At 50.8% G+C, this 26264-nt stretch overlaps 1 protein-coding gene across 5 annotated transcripts in view; it reads left to right on the forward strand.

Moving 5' to 3' along the window:
• Positions 1-26264, forward strand: part of MYO5B (myosin VB) — a 366352-nt gene that overhangs the window by 320671 nt on the left and 19417 nt on the right. For 3 of the 5 annotated variants that reach the window (XM_057526676.1, XM_057526677.1, XM_057526680.1), the window contains exons 23-30: positions 5050-5134; positions 5956-6104; positions 7221-7340; positions 9211-9351; positions 13027-13092; positions 16276-16515; positions 17387-17487; positions 23934-24011. In XM_057526676.1, the coding sequence (XP_057382659.1) occupies positions 5050-5134; positions 5956-6104; positions 7221-7340; positions 9211-9351; positions 13027-13092; positions 16276-16515; positions 17387-17487; positions 23934-24011 (980 nt within the window). The remainder of the gene's footprint in view (positions 1-5049; positions 5135-5955; positions 6105-7220; positions 7341-9210; positions 9352-13026; positions 13093-16275; positions 16516-17386; positions 17488-23933; positions 24012-26264) is intronic. The other 2 variants (XM_057526678.1, XM_057526679.1) reach the window with 2 other exon arrangements.

Below are 26264 nucleotides of genomic sequence, written 5' to 3' on the forward strand. Positions count from 1 at the left end.
CAGCTAGGTCCCGGGCTCTGAGCGAGGGTCCTTGACACTTGTGAGCCCCGCAGGCCTTGAGTGTTCAGGCTGGTGCAGTTGGGGTTCTGTGTTGTATTGTGTCGTCGGCCACCGAACCACCAGCGGATAGTTACCTTGGATAGTTCCAATGTAAAGGTTTTGTGTTTTTCCAAATAGAAGTAAAAAGATCTGCCTTTGGGGGTAGGGGGTTCTTACAGTGGAATGTTTTGAGTCTTCCCCGCCAAAGATACAGAACAGGACTTCTTTGGCCCATTAAGACTCAGAGTTGTGCTACCAGCAGGCTTCATGGTTCATAAGGAGGCTGATGGTTGTTAGAAAGAGGACCCCATGCCGTCTCATGGCAGGACATTATCTCACTGCAGAAATCATGGAAGCTCACAGCCCTTCGTTTATTCAGTAGTTATTTATTGAGTGTATTTGTTAGGCACTGTTCTGCACACTGGTGCAAAAGTAAGCAATTTTAAAAGTCCTTCTCATTCTTAGGGAGCGTAAATATTTGGGGGTTATTGGAGAATACACAGATGGGAATCAAGTACAAATTATCCCTCATGTGCAATAAAGAGAAATAAAGCAGAGTACAGGGATAGAGGGGAACCTTTGGGGCCAGGGGAGGTGTGTTTCATTCAGACTCCCTCTGAGAAGATACCTGAGTGAGGTGAGGAGTGAGCCATGGGAACTTCTAGGGAACAGGTGACAAATGTAACAGCAGGTGCATCAGCCCTGAGGTGGGAGTAGGCTGGGTGGGTTTAAGGACCAACAAGGAGGCCATCGGGCTGATGTGGACAGAGCAAGGAGAAGGGTAGGAAGGTGGTGAGGTCAGATCAGGAAGGATCTTCTGACCTTGAAGGCAGCATTGGCCATGAACCTTCCAGAGAGCTGAGCAAGTCTGTCTGATGCCCTTGGTCCCTGCGGCACACACCAGGTCCCTCCCACCCCGAACGCCTTCCTGTAACTGTGCTGTCGGAACCAGGCGTTTGAGGCCTGCTCCAGGCTGTCGACATCGCTGTCCTTCATATGTCAGCCTTCTGACCTGTCAGGATGCAGGGTGGCCTAGTGGTTACGAGCTGGACCCGGTCTGCTCAGGGCCACAGCCAGCTGTGGCTTTCTACTAGAAGACTTGCATTTGGCTCTTTTTACAATGCAAAAACCCAACTTGAAAAAATAAGTCAAAACAAAACCAAAAGCCCAGAGCTACATTTGTATCCCCAAACATTATCACTAGTAAAGGCAGTTACTTAGCTGAGGCATTTGTTTCATTTAACTTACCAGGGCTAAACTAGCCTGATTTACACCAGTGTTGGTTTTCATGATCTGTCCCCAATCACCTTTTAGAGGTAAGAAACACTCCCAAAAATGTTGCCGTGCAAGAGTTGGAAGACCCCTCCGCCAAAGAAAACCAGAGCTGCTGAATGATGTTTAATGAGTCCCCACAGCTGGCGCGGGTGTTATTTATCACGCTGAGAGGACACACCTGCCTTGTTCTGTGTTGTTAGCGTCTCCCCCTGCAGCCTGCGTCCCTGACAACAAGAGGAAGGCCATTTGGCTGCAGAAGTTTGTCACCCACCACGTCGGCCAACAAACTCTCCGTAGGCTAGCTGGCTGGGGAGACTGGGGATGGCCAGCACCTGGGGAAGTGTGATTGGGGGAGAACTCTCTGCGCCCCCTGGGATGTGGAGCTGAGATGGGGCCCACCCCTCCTGCTGTGCGCCTCCCTCCAGAACTGCTCAGGCAGGAAGAAAAGCAAAGCTCCCCAATGCCACTTTGATGAACGGCTTAGAATAACAAAGCTGAGTTCATCAGAGGCCTGTCTTTTGGAATCAAAGCCTTGGAGGGAGACGGAGGAAAGAAATGAGGCGCCTGCACAACAGAAGATTTTAGTGGGTACACGCTCATGACCGTGGCTGCCCCGCCAGCTGGAGTCTTGGCTGAGATTTTAGATCACAGGTGGTTGCAATGAAGCTTCATGATCTTCGCCTGCATTCAGAGGAATGGAGGTTTCAGGTCCAGCCTCGTGGTGGTGGCATGCGCCCTCTACTGGGCAGATGACACGCTGCGCTTCAGAGGGACACTGCCTGCCTGTAGGATGCTCAGAGGCCAGTGGTGAGCGCTGTGAGTGATCCTGGAAGCCGTCTCAGGTGCCCACCTGCGCTGTGAGCTGCCCGTGTACACAGAAGGTGGTTCAGGGAATTGAAGTCCTAGCTCCATGGAGGGTCTGGTTACTTCACAGCCTGATCTGAACAGCCACCCACCGGGGTCCACGGGTTCAGAGGTTGCAGTCTTGCGTCTCCGAGGGGGACTGGAGTCCTGCCCTCCTGACTGCGGCACCAGGTGGACCTTCACTCTGGCTGCACCCTGGGTGGGCTTTTTTCGTAGAGGTTCACACCACGTGGTTTCTTCTGTTGGTTGTTTTCAGTTTGACTTGACTTGTACACCTAGAAAAGGGAAAGCTATTTTGAGTATTTGCCAAGCTAATTTAAAGGCACACGTGAGGTCATTGGGTGGTGAACTGCATCCAATAACAGCAAATTAGATGAATTTAAAGAGTGCTTTTTTCCTGTGGTGTATGTGCCTCCTGAGCCGAATTGAATTATTTGATTAAACAAGCTCATGTCTTCTAGATGTTTTAGTCAACTATAAACCCATTTAAAAAACCAAAAAACAAAAAAAAGACCCTTTAAAGGAGTTCTGATATTTTCACGAGGAAAGCTTAGGCTCCTTAACTGGATCTGCAGGGCAATTCATTCGTTCAACAAGCGTTAGGTGCCCGCGTCGGGCTGGGTACTGATGATGTGACAGCCTGGAACGTGGCCCCTGGGTCCTGCTGAGGCCTCTGGTCTAGGCTGAGCAGGCGGGTGAGGTAGCCGAGCGTCTGCCAGGGGGCAGGGCCGTAGCGCCAAGGCTGAGAAACCCTGCTTTACAGAAACCTGCTATGGCCCTTACCTGTTTTCTCACTGTTACCCACCTGTTCCTCACCCCTGCTAGGCTGGGCCCTCTCTGTGGGCAGCTACCTTGAGTCTTGTTCATTTTGCATCCCCTAGCCCCTGGCAAGGCTCCTGGTACAGAGCAGCGCATCAGGAAGTGTCTGATAGATGAGTGACAGCCTTGCCCTGTGTCACCCCGAGGGCCAGAACTAGGCTCAGCAAGTGGGAGCCTTTGATGATAAAACAACATCCATCTCGATGCTTTTTCTTTTATACTTTGCCCTCACCACCAAGTCAGGTTTACTCTCTGTAGACACAAAACATCAGTTGTGCTCATTATAATAAAAAATAAATTGTCGACGAAGATAACAGTTTGGTATAATTAGTTACATGAGGGTATACATGTTTACCAGCCTTATCTCACTTGATATCCTGTGGGGAGGCAGAACATGGTCCTTTGCCTGATTCTCCATAGAGTTCCTGACCATGAAGGGGGTAATAATCTACTTGGTGGGAAGGGGTCTGCTGAATATAAAGACGTTAAGGCCAGTGGTTCTCGACCTAGAGTAGTGCCAGCATTGCACTCACTAGTCAGAGCCTCATTCCTGTAACTCTCAGCAGTACATCCGCAGGTGAGCTGACGAGGGAAGCTGAGTCCATCTGAACTGAGGTTGAAAAGGAGCTGCAGTGTCCTGTTGCCAGGATGGGACAGTGTCCTGGAAGGTAGTTTTGAGCCACATTTTGAAGGAGATTGAAACCTCCTTGAAGTTTGAAGGAGTTGGGTCGTGTTAATGGAGGGTTAACAGATGGCTTGGAGCTTTTTGCAAGCCTCTGCCAGTACTGTGTGTCTGCTCTGCTCTGTAAGGATCCTTAGAGAGCACGCCTCCTGCAGACTATCAGCAGCTCCCCAGAGGGGCCAAGGCACCTAAGTGGGAGTCACTGCCTTCTGAATTCCTAAGGGGAGAACAGCAGACCTCACTCCTGGACTCCAGCCTTGTTGAAGTTCTCTCCTGACCCTTTCTACCGGATGCTGGGGGTTGGGGGGCGCAGTTCTCTTAACTCACCTCTTGGTGCCTTAAGCTTATCTTTAAAGCCAGGAGGAAGGGAAGATGGCATTGAAACCTAACCAGTTGGAATTCAAACCTCTCCAAGGCTTCTGCCCTTTAGCCAGCATCCCTGGGGCCTCCTTTCCTGCTTTTCCTGCCACGGGGTCTAGCAGCATTTCAGGGGAGTGCAGGTGGGTCCTCTGGGAACTGTGTGATCCTCTCTCCCCCTGGATTCCGTGCCACAATCTCCTAGGTAGCAATTCTGGTAGGTCACCATCTAGTCTCAGCTACTGTGCACAGGCTAGTTATCACGTGTTCTGTTATTGTACTGAGGATGGCATTTTGAGGCTCTTTCTACACAGGTTGGGAAGAAGCCTCTCCCCAGTAGGTCATAAAATGTACCCAAGATAGCCAGCACTGATTTCTTCAACCAAAGGGAGCAAGATTGTTTATGCTTATCACTCAGACCAAAACCTGGGAGCCTGTCTTACCCTCATTTTTTTGTCTTTTGCCACACCTAGCACAGGGTACTGTGCTTAGTAAAATAGCAGCTTCATTGCACATAATTCACATACTCTAGTTGAAAGTCAGTAGCAAGGCTCCTTCCCTTCCCCAGCATCTGAGCTGTGCGGTTCCAGTGAGACAGACACGGGCAGGGTTGGGTGAAGACCAGGGATAATTCTTCATTGTGAGCTTTAGGCTTTCCTGAGACTCAAATATGAGAGCTCAAAATGTACCAAGACACGGAACTAAATACAAGAAGGCCAGTTATCAGTGTAAGATCCTGAACACAGCATATGAGCTTGGCGTAGACTTTTCATGAGGTTTTTGTGGGCGTTGCAAAACCATAAACAGTGGTAAACTCATCTGCCCTGTTCTAATGGGATTTTTCTTTCAGTGTACAATTTTAATCCCCAAATGAAAGCAGCTTTGGCAGATTCAATTTTCTTTAGTAAAAAGAGCATTTAAACATAGCCAGCTGAAGATCAAACCTCACAAAAGGAGCCTTTCCTCTGCCCGGCTTCGCAGGCAAATATTTTTCCCCCTGCTGTCTCTTTCAGCGAGTTGCAGACCTGGAGCAAGAAAATGCGCTCTTGAAAGATGAGAAGGACCAGCTTAACAACCAAATCCTGTGCCAATCTAAAGGTAGGTACCAAAGTGACAACCAAATCCTGTGCCAATCTAAAGGTAGGTGCCAAAGTGCAGGCCTTTTCATTTGGATTTGAAGTTCTTTTCCACACTGATTTTCCCCAAAGATTTCTACCAAGCGTGTAGTTAGTCAGGATGCTGCAGTGGGGAAAGGGTTTCAACGGGAGAGAGATGAAAAAGAAGGGTGATCTTTAAGATCCCGCTGCCGACATTTGGTTTCAGGAGTTTTAATCACCTGAGTGCACAGACTCACCCAGCATGGCCTTTAACTGTCTTAAATTTCCCTTTAAAAATTGTTTCTTTCCACTGATATGAATCATAAGTTTTGGTGGGAGAAAAGCCCGCCCATGTTACCTTTTTGCCTTCCCTCCTTCCCCCCACCTAACCTGCGGCCTTATCTCCTCGCATCTCCTTTAATCTCTCTGCACAAGAACCTGAAAGACCAGGAATAAGGAAGAAACTCTGGAACAGAACCTGGGTTCTTCCAGCATTGCTGCCAGCAGTTGCTATGACAGTTGTTGTAAGAGAGAGTCTGGCCTGTTAGCCGAGCGAGTTGTCGTGTGTGCGGCCGGCTTCTCTCCCCAGCCCCTAGGGGCAGAGTGGGCCTTCCCCGCTCCGAAGACTGCAGCCAAGCCTTGGGAGCAAACCTCCCTGGGCTCTGCAGAGGGTGACGTCGCTGAATAAACTCGCCAAGTATATGTGTTGTGAGCTTGTTGTGGGCAGCCTTTTAACAAGAGTTTAGTCAGAAGGCACGAGTGGTCACGCTCTAGGGGAAGCCATGCCAAGCAAAAGTGCAGCTCCGTGCGCTTGCTTTCCAGATGAATCTGCCCAGAGCTCCGTCCAGGAAAACCTCCTGATGAAGAAGGAGCTGGAGGAGGAACGCTCCCGGTACCAGAACCTCGTGAAGGAATATTCCCGGCTGGAGCAGAGATACGACAACCTTCGGGACGAGATGACCATCATAAAGGCAAGGAGGGCGGTCCTCCCGCCCGCCGGCTTTGCAGCCCTTGTCCTCGCGCCGCTGCCTCTGCAGTGCCGTCTGGCACAGCGATGCTCGGTGACCGGTGCGGCACGAACAGTGTCGCCTCCCCGTGTCAGTTGTCACCCCTCCCGCGGGTGGTTCTCACACAAGCAAGTAGCTGGGCAGTGAGTCCTTCCCAAGGGCAGCTCCTTTCCCAACTTTGGGGTCTTATGAAGATCTCGGTTAGGACTTGAAGGAAAATTCCACCCACGTAAATGTGTTCTCTTTCTTGTTTCCTATTCTGGGAGAATCCCTGTGGTTGAACAGGAATGGTATGGGGAGCACGAACTGCAGGCAGACCTGCAAGGGCCTGACGGTTTCTCCTAATCCTCGATGCCACGCAGATACAGGGGAACGTTTTCATGTTTCAAGATTTGTCATTCTCTTTTACCCCATGCAACTATTCCCTCCAGAAAGGCGTATTCAGACGAGACTGAATAAGTTAATTGCATAGGAACCAGGAAGAGAAGCTGAGTAGGAACATATATAGAAATCTAAAACTTTCCTACCAAGATCAGTTTTTACTCTCAGCGCCCAATCAGATGCAAGGGGGGAAAAGAGTAATTTTTAAGTGAACAGTATAAATGATAAGCTCTATTTCTAATATGCTTACTATTTTCAGAAACAGAATTGGTGGAGTGCAGGTTGAAGCAGGGGCCTTGAGGGGCCGGTGTGCAGTGTTCTCTTCAAGAGGGAGACGGTGACAGGACTGTCTGTGTACTTCAGGCTGTTCGGGGGTTAAGGGTCTTTTCCCCAGGGCTTTTCAGAGAAATTGGCCCAATGTTACGGATTTGCATTTCATTTAGAGGGAACACAGACCCGCTGTAGAACTGTGTTCTCTTCCAAGTGTCATTTTGTCGCTTAGCTGGACGGATGTAAGAACTGTAGGTGAAATTTCTCGTGGGAACAGCTCTGTTTAGCCATCATTCCAAGAAACAGTGGTACCTATTTTTGTTGACAAAGGAGGCAAAGTCCAATTCTAGAGTCTACTGTTATTTGAAAAATAATAGTTCTTGTTAACATTAGTTCATTATGTGTTTTCACATGTTTCTCCCTAAACAGCAAATCCCAGGCCACAGGCGGAACCCATCAAACCAGAGTAGCTTAGAATCTGACTCTAATTACCCCTCCATCTCGACATCTGAGGTCGGAGACGCAGAGGATGCCCTCCAACAGGCGGAGGTGAGTAAGACAGGCTCTTGCCTGTTGTCTGTGCTCCAGAGGGAGGGTCTGTGACCTGTGTGGAGCTTCCCCCACCAGCGCTGTTCTGTTTCTGGGACCACAGTTCCCTGGACTCATTCCTGACAGCAGGGTCACTTGGACTGCGGCAGACTTTATAGACGGTTCTCTGGAGTTCATATTTACTGTGCAAGGCAATACATTATTGTTCCCGCTCTCCATAAAGGAAGATACCTGATTCCTCTTGCAAAACTGAGGACCTGTTGCAGAGAGGTGAAATAGCTGGAACATCTGAGTCATTAAAAGAGATATAATTTATCATCCCCATTTAGTATCACAGCACATATAGTAATATCAACAAGAAAATTTCCCTTCCTGACTTAGAAGCTGGCTAAAACTCAGAGGACAGCAACAAATATTTGAAACAGCAGATATGTGCTGAACAAAATGTATCTTTGTCGGTAATAGCCTCTAGTCACACGGTGGTCTTTACAGTCTGTGAGTAATTTTATCAAAGGTACATAGACACACAGTTTTTCCTCTGGCATTTGAAAAGCAGAAAATCACAAGCACGTAAAACCGTATGAAGCACATGAAGATAGATGTGGAAGAGGGACGGTTATAAAAACAAATGTGCTTTGATCACATCCTTGTGCCAGGCACTGCTGGTGGGTACTGGAGAAACAGCAGTGATTGAGCCAGAGAAGGTCCCTGCCCTCGTGGAGCTTGTCTGATGGAGAGTTAGACACTAATCAGTTGATGGAAGAAGCTTATAATACAATTGCGAGTACCGTTAAGTGCTGTAAAGGGAAGTGAAGGATGGTGAGAGATGGCGAGTGATGGAATAAAGGGTGGAAGGATAGAAAAGGAGGTCCTCCAGGTAAAGGTCTGTCTGCTGTACAGTTTGGTATGGTTTGCTGCCTGCTGTATGTACTTAGTAAGCATTTAATAAATGCTGGCTTAAGGCCCTTGGTTTTGCTTTGCAGTCTCCTAAGTCTGGGTCCCAGAGACTTCGGTCAGCCTGAACTCCAGATGCACCACCCAGGTGTTTGTATATGTGACGGTTTACGTGCAGACATAAGCACGTCCATCAGTGGATTTATGTTCTTCCGGGAAGCTGAGGCTGGTTCTTGGGATTGGCCACAGCAGCAAGCCTAGTGCTGGCTAAGTACAAAGCATTCATTAAGTGCTGGCTGAACCAAATTATGTTGTCCCTTATGTACAAACATGTACTTTTAAGATCCATGTGGATATGCTTGTGCCGATACACATGTTTGTCCATGCACACCCACACGTGACAGACCCTGGAGGACAAACCCAGGCATGAATCTGAAGGAAGAAATCTATTGGGAAATTGATGCTGCAGGATCTGTTAGATAAATGGGTTCCCTGGCAGGACAAGCGTTGATTTTGATTCAAGGTGCAGTCAAGTGGTGTTCGACAGCACATTTAACGGTGATTAGTAAGCACGTTGATCCTTCATCAGGAAGCATTATATCCTGAGTTTTACAACTTCTCTGTGTGAGACCATTTTCCAGAAATGAGCTCTTTTTTAACTTCCAAATAAAAAGGCTGTGTCTTTATCCATTTGTTCCTAGAGTATATGATTGGTCATCTTAGGTGGCTCACACAGGAGGAATATAAGTGGCTGAGACTCAGATGTTATGTAGACAGAAAATGAGCCTGGAGCACCAACTTTAACATGAGAATGATGGTTGGCATTGTCTTTGTGTCAGAGGCGTGGATTGATGTTTGGGAGGGAGAGGGAGGACAGACGGCCGATGGAGACAGCTGACACTGAGGGTGCCGTGTGTTCCCTAAGGCATCTGTGCTATTAAAACCTCTTCTTCCTGCTCCCTGTCTTCCTCGGAAGGAAATTGGCCTGGAGAAGGCAGCCATGGACTTGACAGTCTTCCTGAAGCTGCAGAAGAGGGTGCGAGAGCTTGAGCAGGAGAGGAAGAAACTGCAGGTGCAACTGGAGAAGAAAGAACAGCAGGACAGCAAGAAAATCCCGGTGCGTGAAGGAGCTGCGAGCCCACAGGGCCGCACCCTGAGGGTGCTGGCGTCAGAATGACCCAGCTCACTCCTGCCAGGGCTCACGGGGTCAGGTGTGACCACGAGAGGTCATGCTGGGGCTGGGTTTCAGGGAAGAGCTTCATCTTGTCTTGATGGCGTATTGAATCTTCTCTGCAAGTGCCCACATCACTCCAGTCGGACAGGAGTCAGCTTCCCCAGTACCTTCAGGGCAAAGAATTTCCAGTGGTGAAGCCAGCAGGGAGCCTGTGTCATTGTCACCCACTTGCAAAGAGAACCAGGGTGTAATTAGAGTATAAACACAGTTGACCTTCGAACAACTCGGGCTAGGGGCGCCCAACCCTCTGCACAGTTGAAAACTCACCTGTGACTTATAGTCGGCCCTGGGTTCTGCATCTGAGGATTCAACCAATCACAGATTGTGTAGTGCTGTAGTATTTACTATTGAAAAAAATGCATGAATAAGTGGACCTGTGCAGTTCAAACCCATGTGATCCAAGGGTCGACTATATAAGCGAAAGTCAAATCTTAGAGAAAATCAATGCCTGTTTGTACCTGGAATCTGGTGTGGACTTGAGTTTAGTCCCATTGGGTCAGGGGCAGACCAAGTTTGCAGTCACCCAGGACTGCAGCCTCTCCTCAATCTAAATTATCATCAGTGTCTTGGGTCTTGAAAAGATATTTTTTGAAACCTTAGTGTCCCCAGATGTATCACTCCATCCCAAGGACCCATTGGGCACCTATGCTATGCTCAGCACTGTGCTGGTGCCGGACTCATAATAGGTGTTCAAAGTGTTTATTAAATGGGGGAGATACAAACCGAAGAGAAATCCCCCCATTAACTAGATTATAAATTCGAGGAATGTGTAATCTAGGTTAGGAGGACCAGACATAACACGGGTGAAGAATAAAAAATAACATTGGTAGCACTCAAATAAATGCCAGATTGAGTACAAACAGGTTGGTGCTGTAGGAATAGAGAGCAAGTGGTCCTCCACTTGCTATGAGGACTGCTTCTAATGGGATATGAGGCCGTTTCGGACATGGCTCATATCATTAGCTGACCTCACTGCGGGTTTGTGAAAGGCCTTGGGTCTGTTCTCAGGCTTGAGTTGCCCCTTGCGGGGTTTGACCCTCTCCCTGCATCCTCAGCCCTACCCCCACCCCACCCCTACACACTTTCTTCTTTTGTAACACCCAACTTCCCTTTCCAATCAAATGTGATACAGATGTTGATCGGTATTACTGGTAAATTCTTGGGGTTTTTCCTGAGCAGTAAGTGGGGAGGTAAATCTTGCTGATGGATTTAAATCTTTCAGGTGGATTAGATTCAGAATGGAGGGTGAAAGGATTAGGTTTATAAATGACTCATTCAATTAGAAGAGAATCTGCCCTGACAGGCGAGCACAAATCAAATAGATGAAAAGCTGCACAGACGTCAGACAATGCCTGACGTGAAAGTTCCTGGCCGCCCAGCTGTCCCTGAAGGCTCACTCTCCAGGCTCCCCACTGCAGAAATGCCAAATAGTTTTGGAATCTTGGCTTTAGGACTTCTGCTTGTCTCGAAACCGGATAAAAAGGGGTATATCGTTCATTAAAAAATAATCACCGAGCAAAAGTTAGAACCGCAGGCTTGGCTCACAGCCCTGTAACGTGCATTGAGGATCTCTGTTTAAGAAGAATGACCTTGTTTCTGCCAGAGTTTGGTAAGAAAGGCAGAAGTGGGCTGGAGGAGAGTATGGAATCCCTCTGCAGAAACCCTGAAACTGAGCTTTCAGAGATCATGTTCTTGGATCTGCCCTGGGTCCCAAGAGAAATTCGGAGCCACCTAGGTCTCTGGTCTGGAGCGATATGGCCCAGGTCTTGGCTATAGAGAGAGGCCAGGCTCTGGATGAGGAATGACAGGGAGGTCTGTAGGGAGCCTGTCAGCGAGGGAGTCACCTAGCCTGTCATGCGGTGGGGGCTCTGGGACAGTCCATCCATGTGTTTGACTTCCCAGCCATCTGGCTCCCTTTCCCCGGGCCTGGCAAAGTCACCACGGCTATCGGGGGGATTCCAGCGGGCTGTCCACTTAGAAACATAACTGCTGGTCCACCCTGATACAGCTCCTCAGATTTGGATAGACGATTTCCATTTTCCAAGAACCTAACGCACTCAACAGTAATCCATGGTCGTGCGGCAAGCCCATGCTACGTAGAACACAGGTGCAGCCCTCTCCCCAGGCCAGCGGGTTATGAGCTGACCCTGAGCAGTCACATCCCCTACCACTGGGGATGGTGGGAGACGAAGCAGAGACTGGTAGCCTGGAGCGTCGCTTTCCCAGGTTGCAGGCTGGAAACAGTGCAGCCAGTGTCACAGTCCTTGACCTGGATCCAGCCCCAGTCTCCAAGCCTGGGACCCACCGAATCCATCCACAGCTGGACTTCAGGTTGCTAGCACTGTGGATACCTAATTAAGCACTGTCAGGTTTTAGCCCCAAAAACCCATCTTATTCAGGGACTATCACTCACTACTTGAAATCACCCCGAGCAGTTAACCATTTGTGAAGGTGTTTCTACCCCTTCTCATTGGACAAGTCAAGTCCAATAGCTGCCAAACAATGATAGGAGTCATTGGCTCGGCTGAGTCCTAATGGGCTGGTGTTCCCGTTGTTGCTCTCCACACCCACCAGCTGTGGAGCTGTGAAGTCAGACAGCATTCATGGTGCTCCGTAGTGGGCCAGCTGTCACACTGCCTATTGTAGAGCGACGTAGAGGAAGCAGCTTCTCCACAAGGTGCTTAGAGTGACTTAGTTGGGAAAGCAATATACATGTGCACACACACACGTCCCCCCCCGCCGCCAAAAAAAATGAAGAGGGGCTCTTAAACCTCATAATAAGTACATCATTATTATATGTTAACCTTCCTAATAAGCACACAAGTCTAACAGTGCTGGTTTCCTAGGACTTCTGAAACAAAGTACCATGAACTAGATGGCTTAAAACAACATAACTTTATTCTCTCATGGTTCTGGAGACCAGGAGCCAACAATTAAGGTGTCAACAGGGCCGTGCTCTCCTAAAGGCTTTTGGGGAGGATCTGCTCCATGCCTCTCTTTGAGTGTCTGGGCTGCTGGCGGCCCTTGGCATTCCTCGACTTGCAGCTGCGTGACTCCCAGCTCTGCCTCCATCTTCAGTTCACGGGGTGGGGTGGGGGGGTCTTCCCTGTGTGCGTGTCTTCTCCCCTTCTTATAAGGACACCAGTAACGGCAGACTAGGGACCATCCTAATGCCCTCATCTTGACTTGATTATATGTGCAAAGGCCCTATTTCCAAACTGGGTGACATTCACAGGTACCAGGGGTTAGGACTTCGGTGTATCTTTTTGGGGACGTGGTTCAACCCATAACACAGTGTTATTTGTGTTCAACCTGTAGGTGCTTGTGAAGATCGTGTGAATAAAGTTATGCAGGGGATGTGGGCAGGCAGGAGGGAGCTCCGTGGTGGCCTGAGGTAGTGAGCTGCATCTTGGCAGGAAGGAAGCGGACATACAGAGGGTGGGAGTGCCGGGCACAAGCAAGGGCAAAACAAGCGCGTCCTGACCGTGGTGGGAAATCGTCCTGTGGAGCAGCTGCCTTGCAGCCCGTGCTCACCTCTCTGCCTCTTCTTCCATGCAGGCGGAACAGCCAAGTAGTGACTTAGATTTGGACCAGGATGCAGATCTAGCCTACAATAGTCTGAAGGTAAGATTCTTGGAAGACAAGCTTCCTTAACTCACCCTATGGAGGACGGATGATGGTGCTGGGCGACAGCAAGTCCAGTCCTGAGCTTCCGTCTACGAATACGTGGAGCCGTAAGCCCACAGTTTCCCCTTCCCGCACTTGAGTTTCTTCATCTTTGAAATGAAGGAAAATTTGTATTTACTCCAAACACCCCTGACACAAAATGTATGAGTTTTCCACATCAAGCAATTCTCCAGCTCTCTGTGGACACCAACTAGGAGTCCTACAATTAAATTCAATTGTGGCACAAACTTCCGAGGGTTAACACAGACCCTGCTGGTTAGGGGCTCAGCCCCACAAGACTGCCGCCTCTTCAGATGCCAATCACATCGGTGGGTCCCCAGGACTCTGCTACGATCATGGGTTCCCGTGCCCCCTTCCTCACGTTTGATAATTTGTTAGAACGGTTCACAGAACTCAGGAAAGCATTTTACTTACTATTACTGGTTTACTGTGAAGGGTACAACTCAGGAAAGGCCAGATGGAAGGGGTGTGACGCATGTGGGAAGGGACTCGGAGTGTCCAGCCCTCTCCAGGCACCTCCGTGTGTTCATCAACGGAAGCTCCCTAACCCTGTCACTGAGAGGTTTTGTGGAGGTTCCGTTACACAGGCATGACAGGTTAAATCATTGGCTGTTGGCGTTTAACTCCATCTCCTGCCCTCCTCCTCCCCTTTCCTAAGGTCGATGGGTGGGCTGAAGGCTGCAGGGCTCTAACCCCAGGCTTGGGTCCTCTGGAAGCCCCCATCCTCCAAGAGTTACCTCAGCATAAACTCCAGCGTGGTTGGAAGGGGCTTATGATGAATAACAGAAACTTCCCTCACCTCATCACTCAGGAAATTCCAAGGGTTTAGGAGCTCTGTGCCAGGAACCAGGGACTAAGACCAAATATAAAGAAGATGTTCCTCTCACCTGTAACACTAGGAGGTTACAAGAATTTAAGAAGCTCTTCCAGGAACCAGAGCCAGAGAGCAAATATATATTTATTATCATGGCACGTGTATCTTACCTACCTGATACAGTTTCAGTTAGAGTAAAATGTGCCGGTGGAATGGAATCACTTTGAAAAACAATCCAGACCAGCATGGAGATATGTAAGGCCGAGGGCTCTCCCAGCGTGTCCAGCAGGAGGTGGCCGGGTGGAGGGGGGAAGGCCTCGGGTCTGAGGACAAGCGGGCCTGCACTTACTGCAGTGATGCGGCGGGCGGGCGGGCGTGGGGATGTACAGAAAAGGGGCGTTAGGTGGAGCATTCCCACTCCCCTGTCCTCTTTCCCAGAGACTTGGGAGTTGGGAATTTCTCCAGTGTGCCAGGGCCACTCAGCCTGGTCCCACTTACAGGACTGCAGATAACTCTGGTAACAGCCATACTGCTCAGGAGAACAGCCCTGAGTCATTCCCACAGCTTTTTGAACAACTAGGGCCACACTAGTGGTATAAGAAGAGGGTGCTAGGTAGGTTTTTCTCTTTTGAATTATTGATTAGACTTACTTTCTCATGTGATATTTAAAAGATTTAACACCTTCCCAGGGGCAGGGGAGTCTCTTGCTGTGATAAATGCCTGTTACAGGGCTTTCTGTATGCCATCCTTCAGCTGTCTTTCCTGAGGGAGGCTTAGCCCCAGAGGAAGAAAAGGAACACGGGATCTTGTTACAGGCTATTGGGGCATCAATCTCACCCCTCATTTTAAAGATGATAAAATGGTCTATCCCAGTGGTTCTCTTAAGAGGGGTCCTGGGACCAGCGGCATCACCGGGATCATGCTAGAAATGCAGATTCTTGGGCTTCAGCCCAGACCTGCTGAATCAGCAGCTCTGGGGTGGGTCCGGCAGTCTGGGTTTTAACACACCCTCTGGGGATTCTGATGCCCACTCAACTCTGGTCAGAGCCAGAGGAAACTTCAGCCACCATCTGGTCCCAGTCCCTTGAACCACACCTGAGAAAGCAGAGGTTCCAGGGGTACAAAGTTGTACCTCGAGCCAGAGTGAGGACCCAGGGCTCCTGCCTCCCAGCCCAGTGCTCCTTCCCCAGGCAGTGCTGGCTTGTCCTGGGAGGGCACAGTGCTACCAGAAGGAAGAGCACCCAGGCTCTGAGTGGAGTCTCAACTCCTGAACTTAATAACTAGACTCACCAGTAATCACCACACCCCAGGGCCCTTCTCATTTCTGCAGAATCACTTGTCTGCATGCCTGGTCCCAAATCTCCCAGAAATGACCACGTGTGTGGTGCAGTAGTGGGAAGGACCCTGGACCAGCCTCTGAACTCACTGTGAGCCTTCTCTGCTCCATCCTCAGCTTCCTCGTTCGTTCAGTAAAGGGGTTATACCCAATGATCTCCTAGCTTTGTGATCCTGTGGCTCTGTGATGAATGTGTAACCAGTGCCCAGTTGTCCATGTTCTTGGTTTTCTGTGGGAAATTTTGAATCCCGTATATTCCAGGGCCCTGTCAGCAATTTATGTGTAATTACCAGACTTTAAATTATCTGACTTCATCTCAAAGTTAAATATTTTACCTAGAAAATTTTAAATACATTCCAAAACTGAGTTTCAATGGTATTTTTGACTCTGTATACAGGCAGTGTTTTCTCTGCTAGCACTGGCAATTGGCGGCTTTCCGTATGACCAAAACGATGTTCTTGATCTGTTCTCCAGAACACGAGTCCATGTGACGCTCCTTAGAGGAGAGGGGCAGGGAGGCTTCTCTAGACAGATAAGTTTAGGGTATCAGGCGTTTTATACTCTCTCTTGGAAAGTTAAAAAATACATTAACATATTAGGGTTCCAGGAAGTCCTGTGTTAACATGTTTAAAATTGTTAACCTAGCACTTCCACAAAGAAGGGTTTCATAGCCAAGTACACCTAGAAATACGAACCCCACTGAATCGCTTAGAGGATTGCGACCATACAGGCATCATGTCAGATCCTTGGCACCGATAACTTGGGGGTCTGGGTTCAAGTCCAGGCCCCAGCTTTGACCACTTGCTGACACAGTCAGAACGTATACTGTGTGTCCCGTCGTTAACACGGGAAGGTTGCTCTTAGCTCCCCAGGTGGACGGGGCAGGTGGTTAAGGAAGGTGGAGGAGGAGGCCCCCCGGGGACGGTGCCCGGGCTCCAGGGAGTGAGTATGTCGCCGGGCTGCCTTCCAGAGGCAGGAGCTGGAGTCGGAGAACAAGAAGCTGAAGAATGAGCTGAACGAGCTGAGGAAAGCCGTGGCCGACCAGGCCTCAGAGCACAGCGCCGCCCACGATACCCCTGACAGCTACTGCCTCCTGCTGAACCAGCTCAAGCTGGCCCACGAGGAGCTGGAGGTGCGCAAGGAGGAGGTGCTCATCCTGAGGAGCCAGATCGTGAGTGCCGACCAGCGCTGCCGGGCTGGCAAGGGCTCGGTGAGGAGAGGGGGCCGCGGGCGGGGCATTGGGGCCACGGTGGGGGGAGAGGTGTGTTTCTTAGGTTTCTTTACGCAGGAGGGCCTTCAGCCTAAAATAGCAGCGTCTTTTAGAGTCTCCTCTAAAAGTAGAGCAAGGTACCTGCTGTCCTCCCAGCATGACTTTTCACAGGAGACTTTGCGGAAGTTTCTAGGATCTTCTGAAGTTACTCAATAGGAACATGTTCAAAAGGAATGAGGCTCAGAATTAGAGTAAACCTGGGCCACAGCCTGAGCAGCCCCCTTGGCCTGGTTTTTCACCTCAGGTCTTGCCCCTTGCTATTTACTTTGTTTCCCAGGTAAAGAAAGTCTTCCCTCTCTCTCAGCTCTCCCAGGGTGACAAGTCCAACTTAGCGTTTGTTCCTAATGTTTCCCCCTCCTGCACAGATTGAGGAGCGGGCGGGAGGGGCCGGAGGCCACCTGGGCCTCTCTGGGCCTGGGCCCAGGGGGCAGGGGAGCTGGGGCAGGTGGGCAGCACTGAGTGTGCAGGATTCCAAACTAAGACAGATTTCAGTCATCTCCTCCGCCTTCAGGGAGCTTTCTCCTCCAGGGACACCATCCTTGCCTCTCCCTCCCCGCCTCCCCCAGCCTCCCCTCCACCCTCTCTGCCTTTCACAGCCAGGCCTCTGACTGTGACTGTGATTCTCCCTGATTCTCCCAATGTGATTTTTAAAAGTCATGTTCCTGCCGGGGATTAACCGCTGTTATCTGAAGTCTTCTGGTGCCTTTGTCTTTTCCCAAAGGCTCGTTTTTCTCCCTCTGTGTATAAAGTCATTTCATGACAATTGTTTGTATAACCAGAGTTATTTATTTTTTAATCTGGGACGTTCTAGGAGCCAAACATCAATGCCAGAACAAGTTGGCCTAACAGTGAAAAGCACGTGGATCAGGAAGACGCCATCGAGGCCTATCATGGGGTCTGCCAGACGAACAGGTAAGCCCCGCCTTGCGGTCACTGTGCCTGGAGGAGGCGACGGGGAAGGAGCCCTGCCCAGCCTGGTGCGCGAGGGCCACTCCTCAGGCACTGACCTTGCGCTCAGCCTCAGGGTGTTGGTTTTTATAGGAGATAAATGAGGAGGAGCAGACTCGGTGAGTCCCATGCACCGAGGAAGCCTGCTGTTAGCATCAGCGAGACTCCAGTGAGCACCCCTGGGGCATCCAGAACCCGGATCCTCTGAAAAGCACTGGGGAAGGGAGCGTCCCTGGGAGGTTTGACAGGGGGAGAGGGAAGGACTGGCTGGGAGTGGCTTTTCTCGTTGAAACGGAAGCAGGTGCCAAGTGAGCCCGTCTGAGTAGTAGCAGAGGGGCTGCTCCAGCTGTTTGCCCCGTCTGCCAACTTTACTCAGCCCAGCTGGTGGACGCACGCGACAGTGGGCCCCATGCCCTGTCATTTAAGACATGGAACCCAAGAGATTGGGTGGGAGAATGTGACCACTACCATATTGGCTAAAAGGAGTTTTCCCTGGATGTTAGCCTGGACTAAATTCCAGGATTTTCCCACTTCTGGTCCCCCCTCAAGGAGGAGCTACACAGGGTTAAGGCAAAAGAGAGTGACTGAGGGAGGCAGCAGGGCCCCGGGACACAGGACAGAGCAGGGCCCCCGAGGTAGTGCAGCCGAGCACTTGAGAGTGTGCACGGGGCTTCCATTCGCTTACCAGCTATTTAGGGACACTTCAAACCGCTCAGTGCTCGGTTTCCTCACCTGTGAACTGGGGACGGTCATAGCAGCCTACCACATAGGGTGACTGTTAGGCGAGTTAGTCCGTGCAAAGCCCTCAGAGCAGTGCCTGCCTATGATAAGCATGCAGTAAACATCAGTGTTCTTATAGCCACTATTATTACCTGTGCCTCTGTGGGCGCTTGTAAAACCGGAGCTGGCCTTTTCCCTGGCTACCTGTCTCTCTTTCTGAATGTTGATCAATCATTAAGCATTTATTTAAAATTGCTAAAAACAGCAAGTGCATCCAGAAAGTTGTCAGTAGTGGGCACTGGGAGTGCAGCATGAACCTGTTTGCAGGAGTGTCACCGAACGACGTGAGGACTTCCCAGGGCTTTGATTCCCAGATCTTCTCATCTGGCCCCTCTTTCTGTGGATGAGAAAACTGAGCTACTCAGGCACACGACGGGCCTGTAACTGAGTCAAGGTAGAATCCGAAGGCCAGACTCCCAGGCTGGGCTGCCCCCAGCCCACGGTGTCGGTGATCGGAAGGTGAGGGTATTTTAGCAGGCCCCCAGGAGGAAATTCAGTTTATTTCAAGAGGAGGGAGAGAAGGAAATGAAGGTGAATCTCTGAATGCCAAAACTGAGTCAAGATTTAGTCATTTTAAATCATCTTGGGTGAAGATAAGAAATGAGATGAATAAGAAAAAGGAACACAGGTGATATTTTAACATTTTTTTAAAGGGAAGAAGGAAACTGGGGACTTGGTCTTGACAAGCGAGTGTGCTTATCTTTCTGATCTTCATGGACCATCCCTGTTATCAGCCCCCTTTTTGTTCATCCAGATGGTTGTCAGGCATCCAGACCTAAGTATAGGTATTCCCAAGGGATGCTTAATACCCTGGATTTGTCTTCCTTTGCAGCAATAATGATGATGGTGATAAAATAAAAATAGCTTTTCTTATATCTTAAAATAATTCAGTTCCCAGCAAACCCAGGGTACAATAGGGAATTAATAGCCTGTGAAACCCAGTTAAGTATAGAAAGGAGCCTCTGCCTCGGGGAAGGGAAGCCAGAGGAACCAGTGCCCCAGTTGCCCCGCCCCTGGAAATGACATTCGTGGGTTTGTCTCTCTTCCAATTCCTTGAATCCCAGCAGCAAGGGAGGACAGCAGTGGGCAGGCTGGCAGGGCAGGAGGATTAGAATGTGATTCCTGGAGCCCAGACAGCGAGGGCATCCTTTCCAACAAGGGCTGCTTCCTGCAGAGGTGCTTTGAAGACAGAGTTGCTTTTCCTGTTATGGAGAGTGTTCTGGTTGAAATGTAAATTGTATTATGCAGGGATGATTTTGGAGTTGGGGTGACTGTAGAATTTATGGTCTCCCTAGAAAAACATATACACTGAATTTTGCTTCGATTTCTGGAGGGAGTATAGACACACCTCCCCACCCAATCACAGCCCCTCTAAGAGTACTGGTCTCCAAGTTCAGAACATTTTCACTTGCTAACTTTCATAGTTTATAGAGTTCTTTTTCGATCTTTGCAACTGTGTCTTGTGTTTTCAAATTTGGAGCAAGAAGCCAGTGTTGAGGGCTCTGAGAATAGCCACAGGAATATGTAGAGCACTTCTGCTTCCAAACGCTCTCTCATTTTCACACCTGGGGAACTAAGAGAAACCAGCAACGTTATTACCATTTTATAAATGGCAGAACTAGGGTAAAGAGGAGGCTGGTCCGTGCCCCAGAGCTGGGCTGCAGCAGACAGGCTGGGTGTTTGGAGAGGCCGTCTTCTCAGGGCTGTCTGGAACCAAGTGCATCAGGGTCTTCCCGGGAGAGACGGGCAGGTGGGCTGGGAGACAGAGGTTCCTGCTGCTCTCAGGCTGGCCTCGCCTCTGGGCGTGCACCCAGGTCACAGAGCTGCGTGGGGGCAGGGGTGTGGCCAGGGCTCAGGTCTGGCTCCAGGAACATGTTCCTTTGGCTGCTGGCCCGTTCCACCCAAGCCTTCCCAAGTCTGTGGAACTCCAGAGCAAGACTTAGGGTGCATTCTTGGACCTTTTCTCAGGTCCCAAGAAACCTCCTTGCAGGCCGTCTCCACCCAGCAGGTGCTGGGAAACTACATGAGGCCCTGGGCACAGAGAGCAGGTTTGCTGTTGCCACCTGGGCTTGGGCAGCTGACCCTGGGGTTATTACTCACCCCCTAACGGGCCTGCGCAGGAGGATGGAGACGTGGTCTCACCAGGAAGGGGTATGTGCAGCCGCCTTAGGGTGGCTTGGAGTTTACGGTTCCTTTGGCCTTGAGCCCCAGCTGCTGCAGGCTGTCCTGCCGGGCAGGGCGAAGGAGGGGCAGCTTGAGCCTGCTCAGCTCCTCTCACAGACCCAGCTCAGCTGCTCCTAGAAGCTCTCAGCTTTCTCCTACGGGGTGATCATTCCCTTATGTTCCCCCAAATTCTCTTGGTCCTGATCCATCAGCACAACTTCTGTCTGCTGTAATTCCATGGCATAACCATATTTATCCACGAACAACTCCCTCCTGTGTGGCCAGGCCTGTGGTCTCAACATTCCTCTTGCTCCTGGTATTGGGGTTGCTGCCTCCCATTTCTCAGAGACCCCGAATCTCTTGGGCAGTTGGGTAGAAAGTCCGGGTGGGAAGTAAAGAAATGAGAACATCCATGCAGCGCAAAGCGGTCTTTGTAGAAATGGGACACCGAGCTGGCTGGAACTTTGCCTGTGTCTGTCCATGCGGCGGCAGGTCCTTCCGCTGGGCAGAGGGCCGGTCGTTGGGTCCTAGGTTTCACAGTCTCCACAGTGGGAAAATAATATTATCCCAGGTCTTTTCTGGTGCGCGCCATTTCCAGTTTTAGGTTATATACTGCCGATCAGAAGAAACCTCTCTGATGACACAGCTAAGCACTTTCACTCACAGTGAAGGAGGAGGCCGGAGCCGCGTGGGTGATTGGCCCAGACACGAGCTCCCTAGCCGAGGGGAGCCGTTGCCTGGGCGCTGTCAGAGGCTCTGCCCGCTGCTTACTCTTGTGTGTGTCTCTGGCCTCTTTGGGAACAGGGCTCAGCACAGGGGCACATACACAGGAGGTTCTCCATGAATATGGGTTGGTATTAAGTTACATCAAGGACTTAGCTTTATTTTAAAAAGTAATTTCCCGTGAGTTTGTTTGGGGGTTTCCTTCTCAAACCACCAAGGGACGCTCCCTCCCCGGCCCTTGCCCCCAGTGGTGTGGAGGAGTGGGAGGGAGACCTCTTCAACAGGAACAAAAGATGGGCCTGGAGTTGGTTGACTGGTTTTTTTTTTCCTTTTTTTAACATCTTTATTGGAGTATAATTGCTTTACAATGGTGTGTTAGTTTCTGCTTTATAACAAAGTGAATCAGTTATACATATGCATATGTTCCCATATCTCTTCCCTCTTACGTCTCCCTCCCTCCCACCCTCCCTATCCCACCCCTCTAGGTGGTCACAAACCACTGAGCTGATCTCCTGTGCTATGTGGCTGCTTCCCACTAGCTAGCTATTTTACGTTTGGTAGTGTATATGTGTCCATGCCACTCTCAGTTCGTCCCAGCTTACCCTTCCCCCTCCCCGTATCCTCAAGTCCATTCTCTAGTAGGTCTGTGGTTGACTGGTTTTTAATTTACTCGTGCGCCTGACGTCCTGAGCCCATGGGACGACTGGGCTGCACGGCTCTCTAATCTTTGTGCATGATGCCTGGATGTTATTACAGAATTAGGAATGCTAACTTCCTCACCGCAGGCCTCAGCAGTACACGCGTGCCCCCCTGCAGAGGAGTCTGCTGGGAGCCGTAGGAGTGCGGGGACCCTCAGAGGCCTGGCAGCCCCTCCTCGGGGTCTGGGGGGCCAGCCAGCGTGAGGCAGGAAAGGGCTTGAGACCAAGGCCGGGAGACAGGGCACCTGGGTTCTAGCCTAGGTGTCAGTGTCAGGCAAGTCATCTCCCCCTTGGTGTCCCTGCACACGTGGAAATGAGATAGTTGGAGGAAGGGATCCCCGAGGGCCCCTTCAGCAACGACACATCCACCTCTGGGCCTGACCCAAGGATGACCCCAACTGTACCAGGAGTTATTCCCAGTGACCTGCCCTCTGGGTTGAAGCACTAGCTAAAAGGCCCTGAGTTCAATGTAAGTGTTAACAGCTGGGAAGGGAAAAGCCTAAGCTATCGGCTCCCCCCCTTCGCACAGCCCAGGCCACGTGTGTATTGGAAAGGATAATGGGACACACAGACCAGCCGAGAGCTAAGCAGGGCGGGGCCGGCAGAGTCTTCAAGCAAAGGCAGTATCTGGGGAATCAGGCCTGTGTGAGGTCCCAGGGCAAACACCCAGCCGGAGGGAGAGCAAGCATAACCAGGAGGCAGAGGCCACGGAGCGGCTCCCAAAGCATTCTCATCACTAGCTCTCCCTCTGCTCCTTTTCATGGACTCCAGAGGCGGGCCCGCTGTCTGTGTGACCAGCTGTGCCCAAGAAGCAGCCTGGGTGAGCCCCGCAAGGGCTGGGCCCTTCCTCATGAGGCAGAGCTGGGGGGAGATGTAATGGGTAGCTGCACCCCCAGACCTCACACACAGCCTGACAGCAGGGCATGGTCCAGTGGCTGACCATGTCCAAAGATGCTCCTGGGGACGATTGTCTTCCTCCTGAGGGTTAGGAGGGGGTTACTGGTCCTGATAGCAAGCAGTGTGAACGCAGCTCCTGCTTCGTGCTTCCTGCCAGGAAAGCTGGGATCCAGCCAGCAGGAGCAGAGGCCTCTGGGAGCAGGGACTGACGGCCCGAAATCTAGTGGGGACAGCAGGGCTCTGCCTGCCGCCCACCACCCAGTCCCGCTGGCCTTCGAGGGCCTCACGTGTGCCTGGGGCTGTGTAGGGTTGGGGGGTCCGTGCTGCAGGAGTGTGTGACATGTGCCTGGTCTCCAGGAGCTGCGCTGCTGGCGTTGGGCAAACACAGGGCAAATGGAGAGGATAAAAGAACTCGCAAATAGGAGGCATCTGGCCTCCTGCTTTCCCAGTTGAGTAAATAGGAGTAATGCAGTTGGGTCCCAGGGTTAAGGGAAGAAAGCTCAGCACTCATCATGCTGGTTAGTATTAGCAAAGTTGTTATTAGCTGTTTCTTTATGCAAGACTGCAGTGAGGGCAGGAGTTGAGATGAGTTAATACTTTTCTGCCCTTAAGAAGTGACAGGAAGGAAACACACACTGAAAAGCAGGCAAAATATGTGGTCTCCTTCCCTGTCCTCTCGGAGCCAGATGTCCCCGAGGTGCCACCCCTGCTGCTCCCCAGATCCGGCATCTGGGAGGCCGCCGACCCCGCCCTGTCCAGTTAGCCCCTGCTCAGTGTCTGCACCTTCCACCCTGCGCAGGTCCTCTCCTCCCTGCCCTGTTTGCATCTCCCCTGATTCTCCCTTTCTTTTCCCAATCCTTCTGGTAGTGGGAAGGACCGTGAGTGAGCACAGGTAAATGCCTCTGCCCCGCCCATGCTGCAGATAAGCAGAGCAAGCGCCACCCTCTGCTCTGTCTTCAGGAGCGTGCTTTCCGGCCTGGGGTGATCAGTGATCCCACAGGAGGAGGTGCTGGTGATGGGAGGGAAAGGAGGGGAGCTGGGCGTTCTGGAGCCTTCCCTCCTGCCTTTCCACACCTTGGCTGTAGTCTCTCTGCTGCCCTCTCTGTCCCTCTACACTGGATGCCCTGTTTTTCTGTCCTTTATTTCTAGCAAGGCTGAGGATTGGGGATACTTGAATGAAGATGGAGAGCTCGGCTTGGCCTACCAAGGCCTAAAGCAAGTTGCCAGGTCAAATGTGTGCCTTTCTTCCCGTGTCTGCTCTGTTCTGTCCGCTTGTGTCCATGCTTCATTGTTTTTCAGCTGGAGTGGATGCGAGGGCACAGTTCACGGGGGTGAGACGGGGAGGGGTGTTGGTGGGTAGCCCCTTGCCTCGTCGTCTGTCACTTTGTGTGAAGGCTGCTTGTTTGGGTCAAGGTGGTAGCACTGGATGGCTCACGGGGACCTTAGAGGCCACTGGCTGCAGCTCGCTCACTCTGCAGGTGAAGGAATGGACTAGAGGGAGTTAACGTGGCAGCAGGCGCACGGCTCTCTAGAATGAGGGGAACTTAATTCTGTGGGTTTCTGAGTCTGTGCTGCTTCCATGCTACATACTGAGCATCCTGACTGCAGGATCAGCCGAGAGCATCAGCTGCATTTGAGCTGCTGGCCGTGCTCCAAGCACAGGGGTCCTGGCAGCCTGCCCTCCAGCACATGTGCCAGTCGCCATTGCAGTGACTGCCTGGAGCTCATAAGAGCTGACCAGCCCAGCGCCAAGTGCGCTTCAGGGTCGCCATGTCTGACCCTCACCGCACGCTCATGGGGCAAGGACACTGGGGCTTGCAGGGTGTGAGGAACTTGCTGCTTGAGCAGAAGATCCAGAATGTGAACCTGGTTCCATGTGCTACTGGAGCCTGAATCTGTAGCCCTTTTGGCCATCAGCCCTGGGTGATCAGCTTAGCAAAGAAAGTTAGACGTGCACAGAATTAATACAACCTGACGATCACATCGCACGTTTCCTGCCAGCGCGTGGCTTTTCAGGGCTGTGGCATAGCTTCGTGCACTTGAGATTCCCAACAATAGGCTTGTTTCCCAGAAGAGGAAACAGGCTGGGCGAGGTGGCGTGAGTGCTGTGCCCGGCACCCTCGGCCTGATGCTGGCGGGCTGCAACGGGAGCCCAGTGCCTCTCGCATCGTCTCCCGAGTTCTGCCTGCTGATGACGTCATGGAGGTCCCATTACAGTATCAAGAGCCTCTCTTCTTGGCAAAAGAAAGTTGAGGTCAGCTGGTTCTCGAGGCAGCATGTCTCCTGGCTGTGGGTTCAAACGTGGCCCCACCTGTGAGCAACATGACATCTGGCTTCATTTCCTCTCTGGTAGAATGTGGATCAGAATCAGACCTGCCTCCTCGGGTCATTGCAAGGAATAGATGAAGGTGAAGCACTTTGCACATGCCTGCCACGTAGAAAGCATGGAATAAATATTAGCTGCTACTTGTATCATAGTGGCTATTTTGGAGTAAGATCAAATTCCTGTCCCATCTAGAAGTTTGTTTTATTTTGGGGTGGGAGGGGGAATAGGATGCACTTTAATACATAAAGAAATGAATGCATTAATAAAACAAAAAAGGCACAGCCCTATGCCTCAGGAGATCCAGAACCAGATCTGCCACTGGCAGTGGCCTCAAACCTCTCTAACGTTTAGTTTTCTCACCTGCAAGGTGAAGTGGCCAGCCGTGTGCTCAGGCAGGGGTTCTCCGACTTTGCACAGAACCCTGGACTAAGTCACCCAACTACAGTCTACATGGAGGTTAAGAAAGATGTGAGCAGCAAACTCACAGCGCAACCCGGGAACGAATCCTTTGGGCAGAGTTCCTAGAGCCCAGGCGTTCCGGTCTATTTCTCTCATTAAATTTATAACTTACTGGTGATTACTTTTAGTTTATTGTAGCCAAGATTGGATGTTATCTAAATATTGTGTGTCCCCTAAAAAGGCTGATTCAATTACCAAATTACTTTCCACAGTCCTCGCATTGTTGTTTTCCTTTGGTGATGCTGCCTGTGATGAATGGGTGAATCAGTCATCCCTCCGTCATTTCTTCATTCATTTGTGTCACTTTGCTGAGAAGTCCCTGGGGCCAAGCACCGCACCTGGTACCGCCATGGAGCTGACCGAACACGGGGTCGCTTCCGTCTGGGACTTCCCGGTGTAGACTTTCCCCTCTCTCTTGCTCCCTTGTAGATTTGCTCCCTCCTGTCTTGTGGGAATTATCTCCTCCCAGAATGACAGCAGAACTAGCAGAACTGCAGAAACATGGAGCTGTCTCCTAGGCACTTCCAGGGTCCTGACTCTGCTGAGCTCTGATCACAGTCTTTATCTGCATCCCAGGGAGAGGGTGGGGTGACCAAGTCAGGAGGCTTTTGATGAAAGTTTGTTCAAGTAGTTACGCCCAAGAAGACAGCATCATAGTCATATCAGTAATTAACTTCCTGAAGAGGAGGCTGCTT

The sequence above is a fragment of the Balaenoptera acutorostrata genome, chromosome 13 (genome assembly GCF_949987535.1).
Source record: "Balaenoptera acutorostrata chromosome 13, mBalAcu1.1, whole genome shotgun sequence".
Lineage (NCBI taxonomy): Eukaryota > Metazoa > Chordata > Mammalia > Artiodactyla > Balaenopteridae > Balaenoptera > Balaenoptera acutorostrata.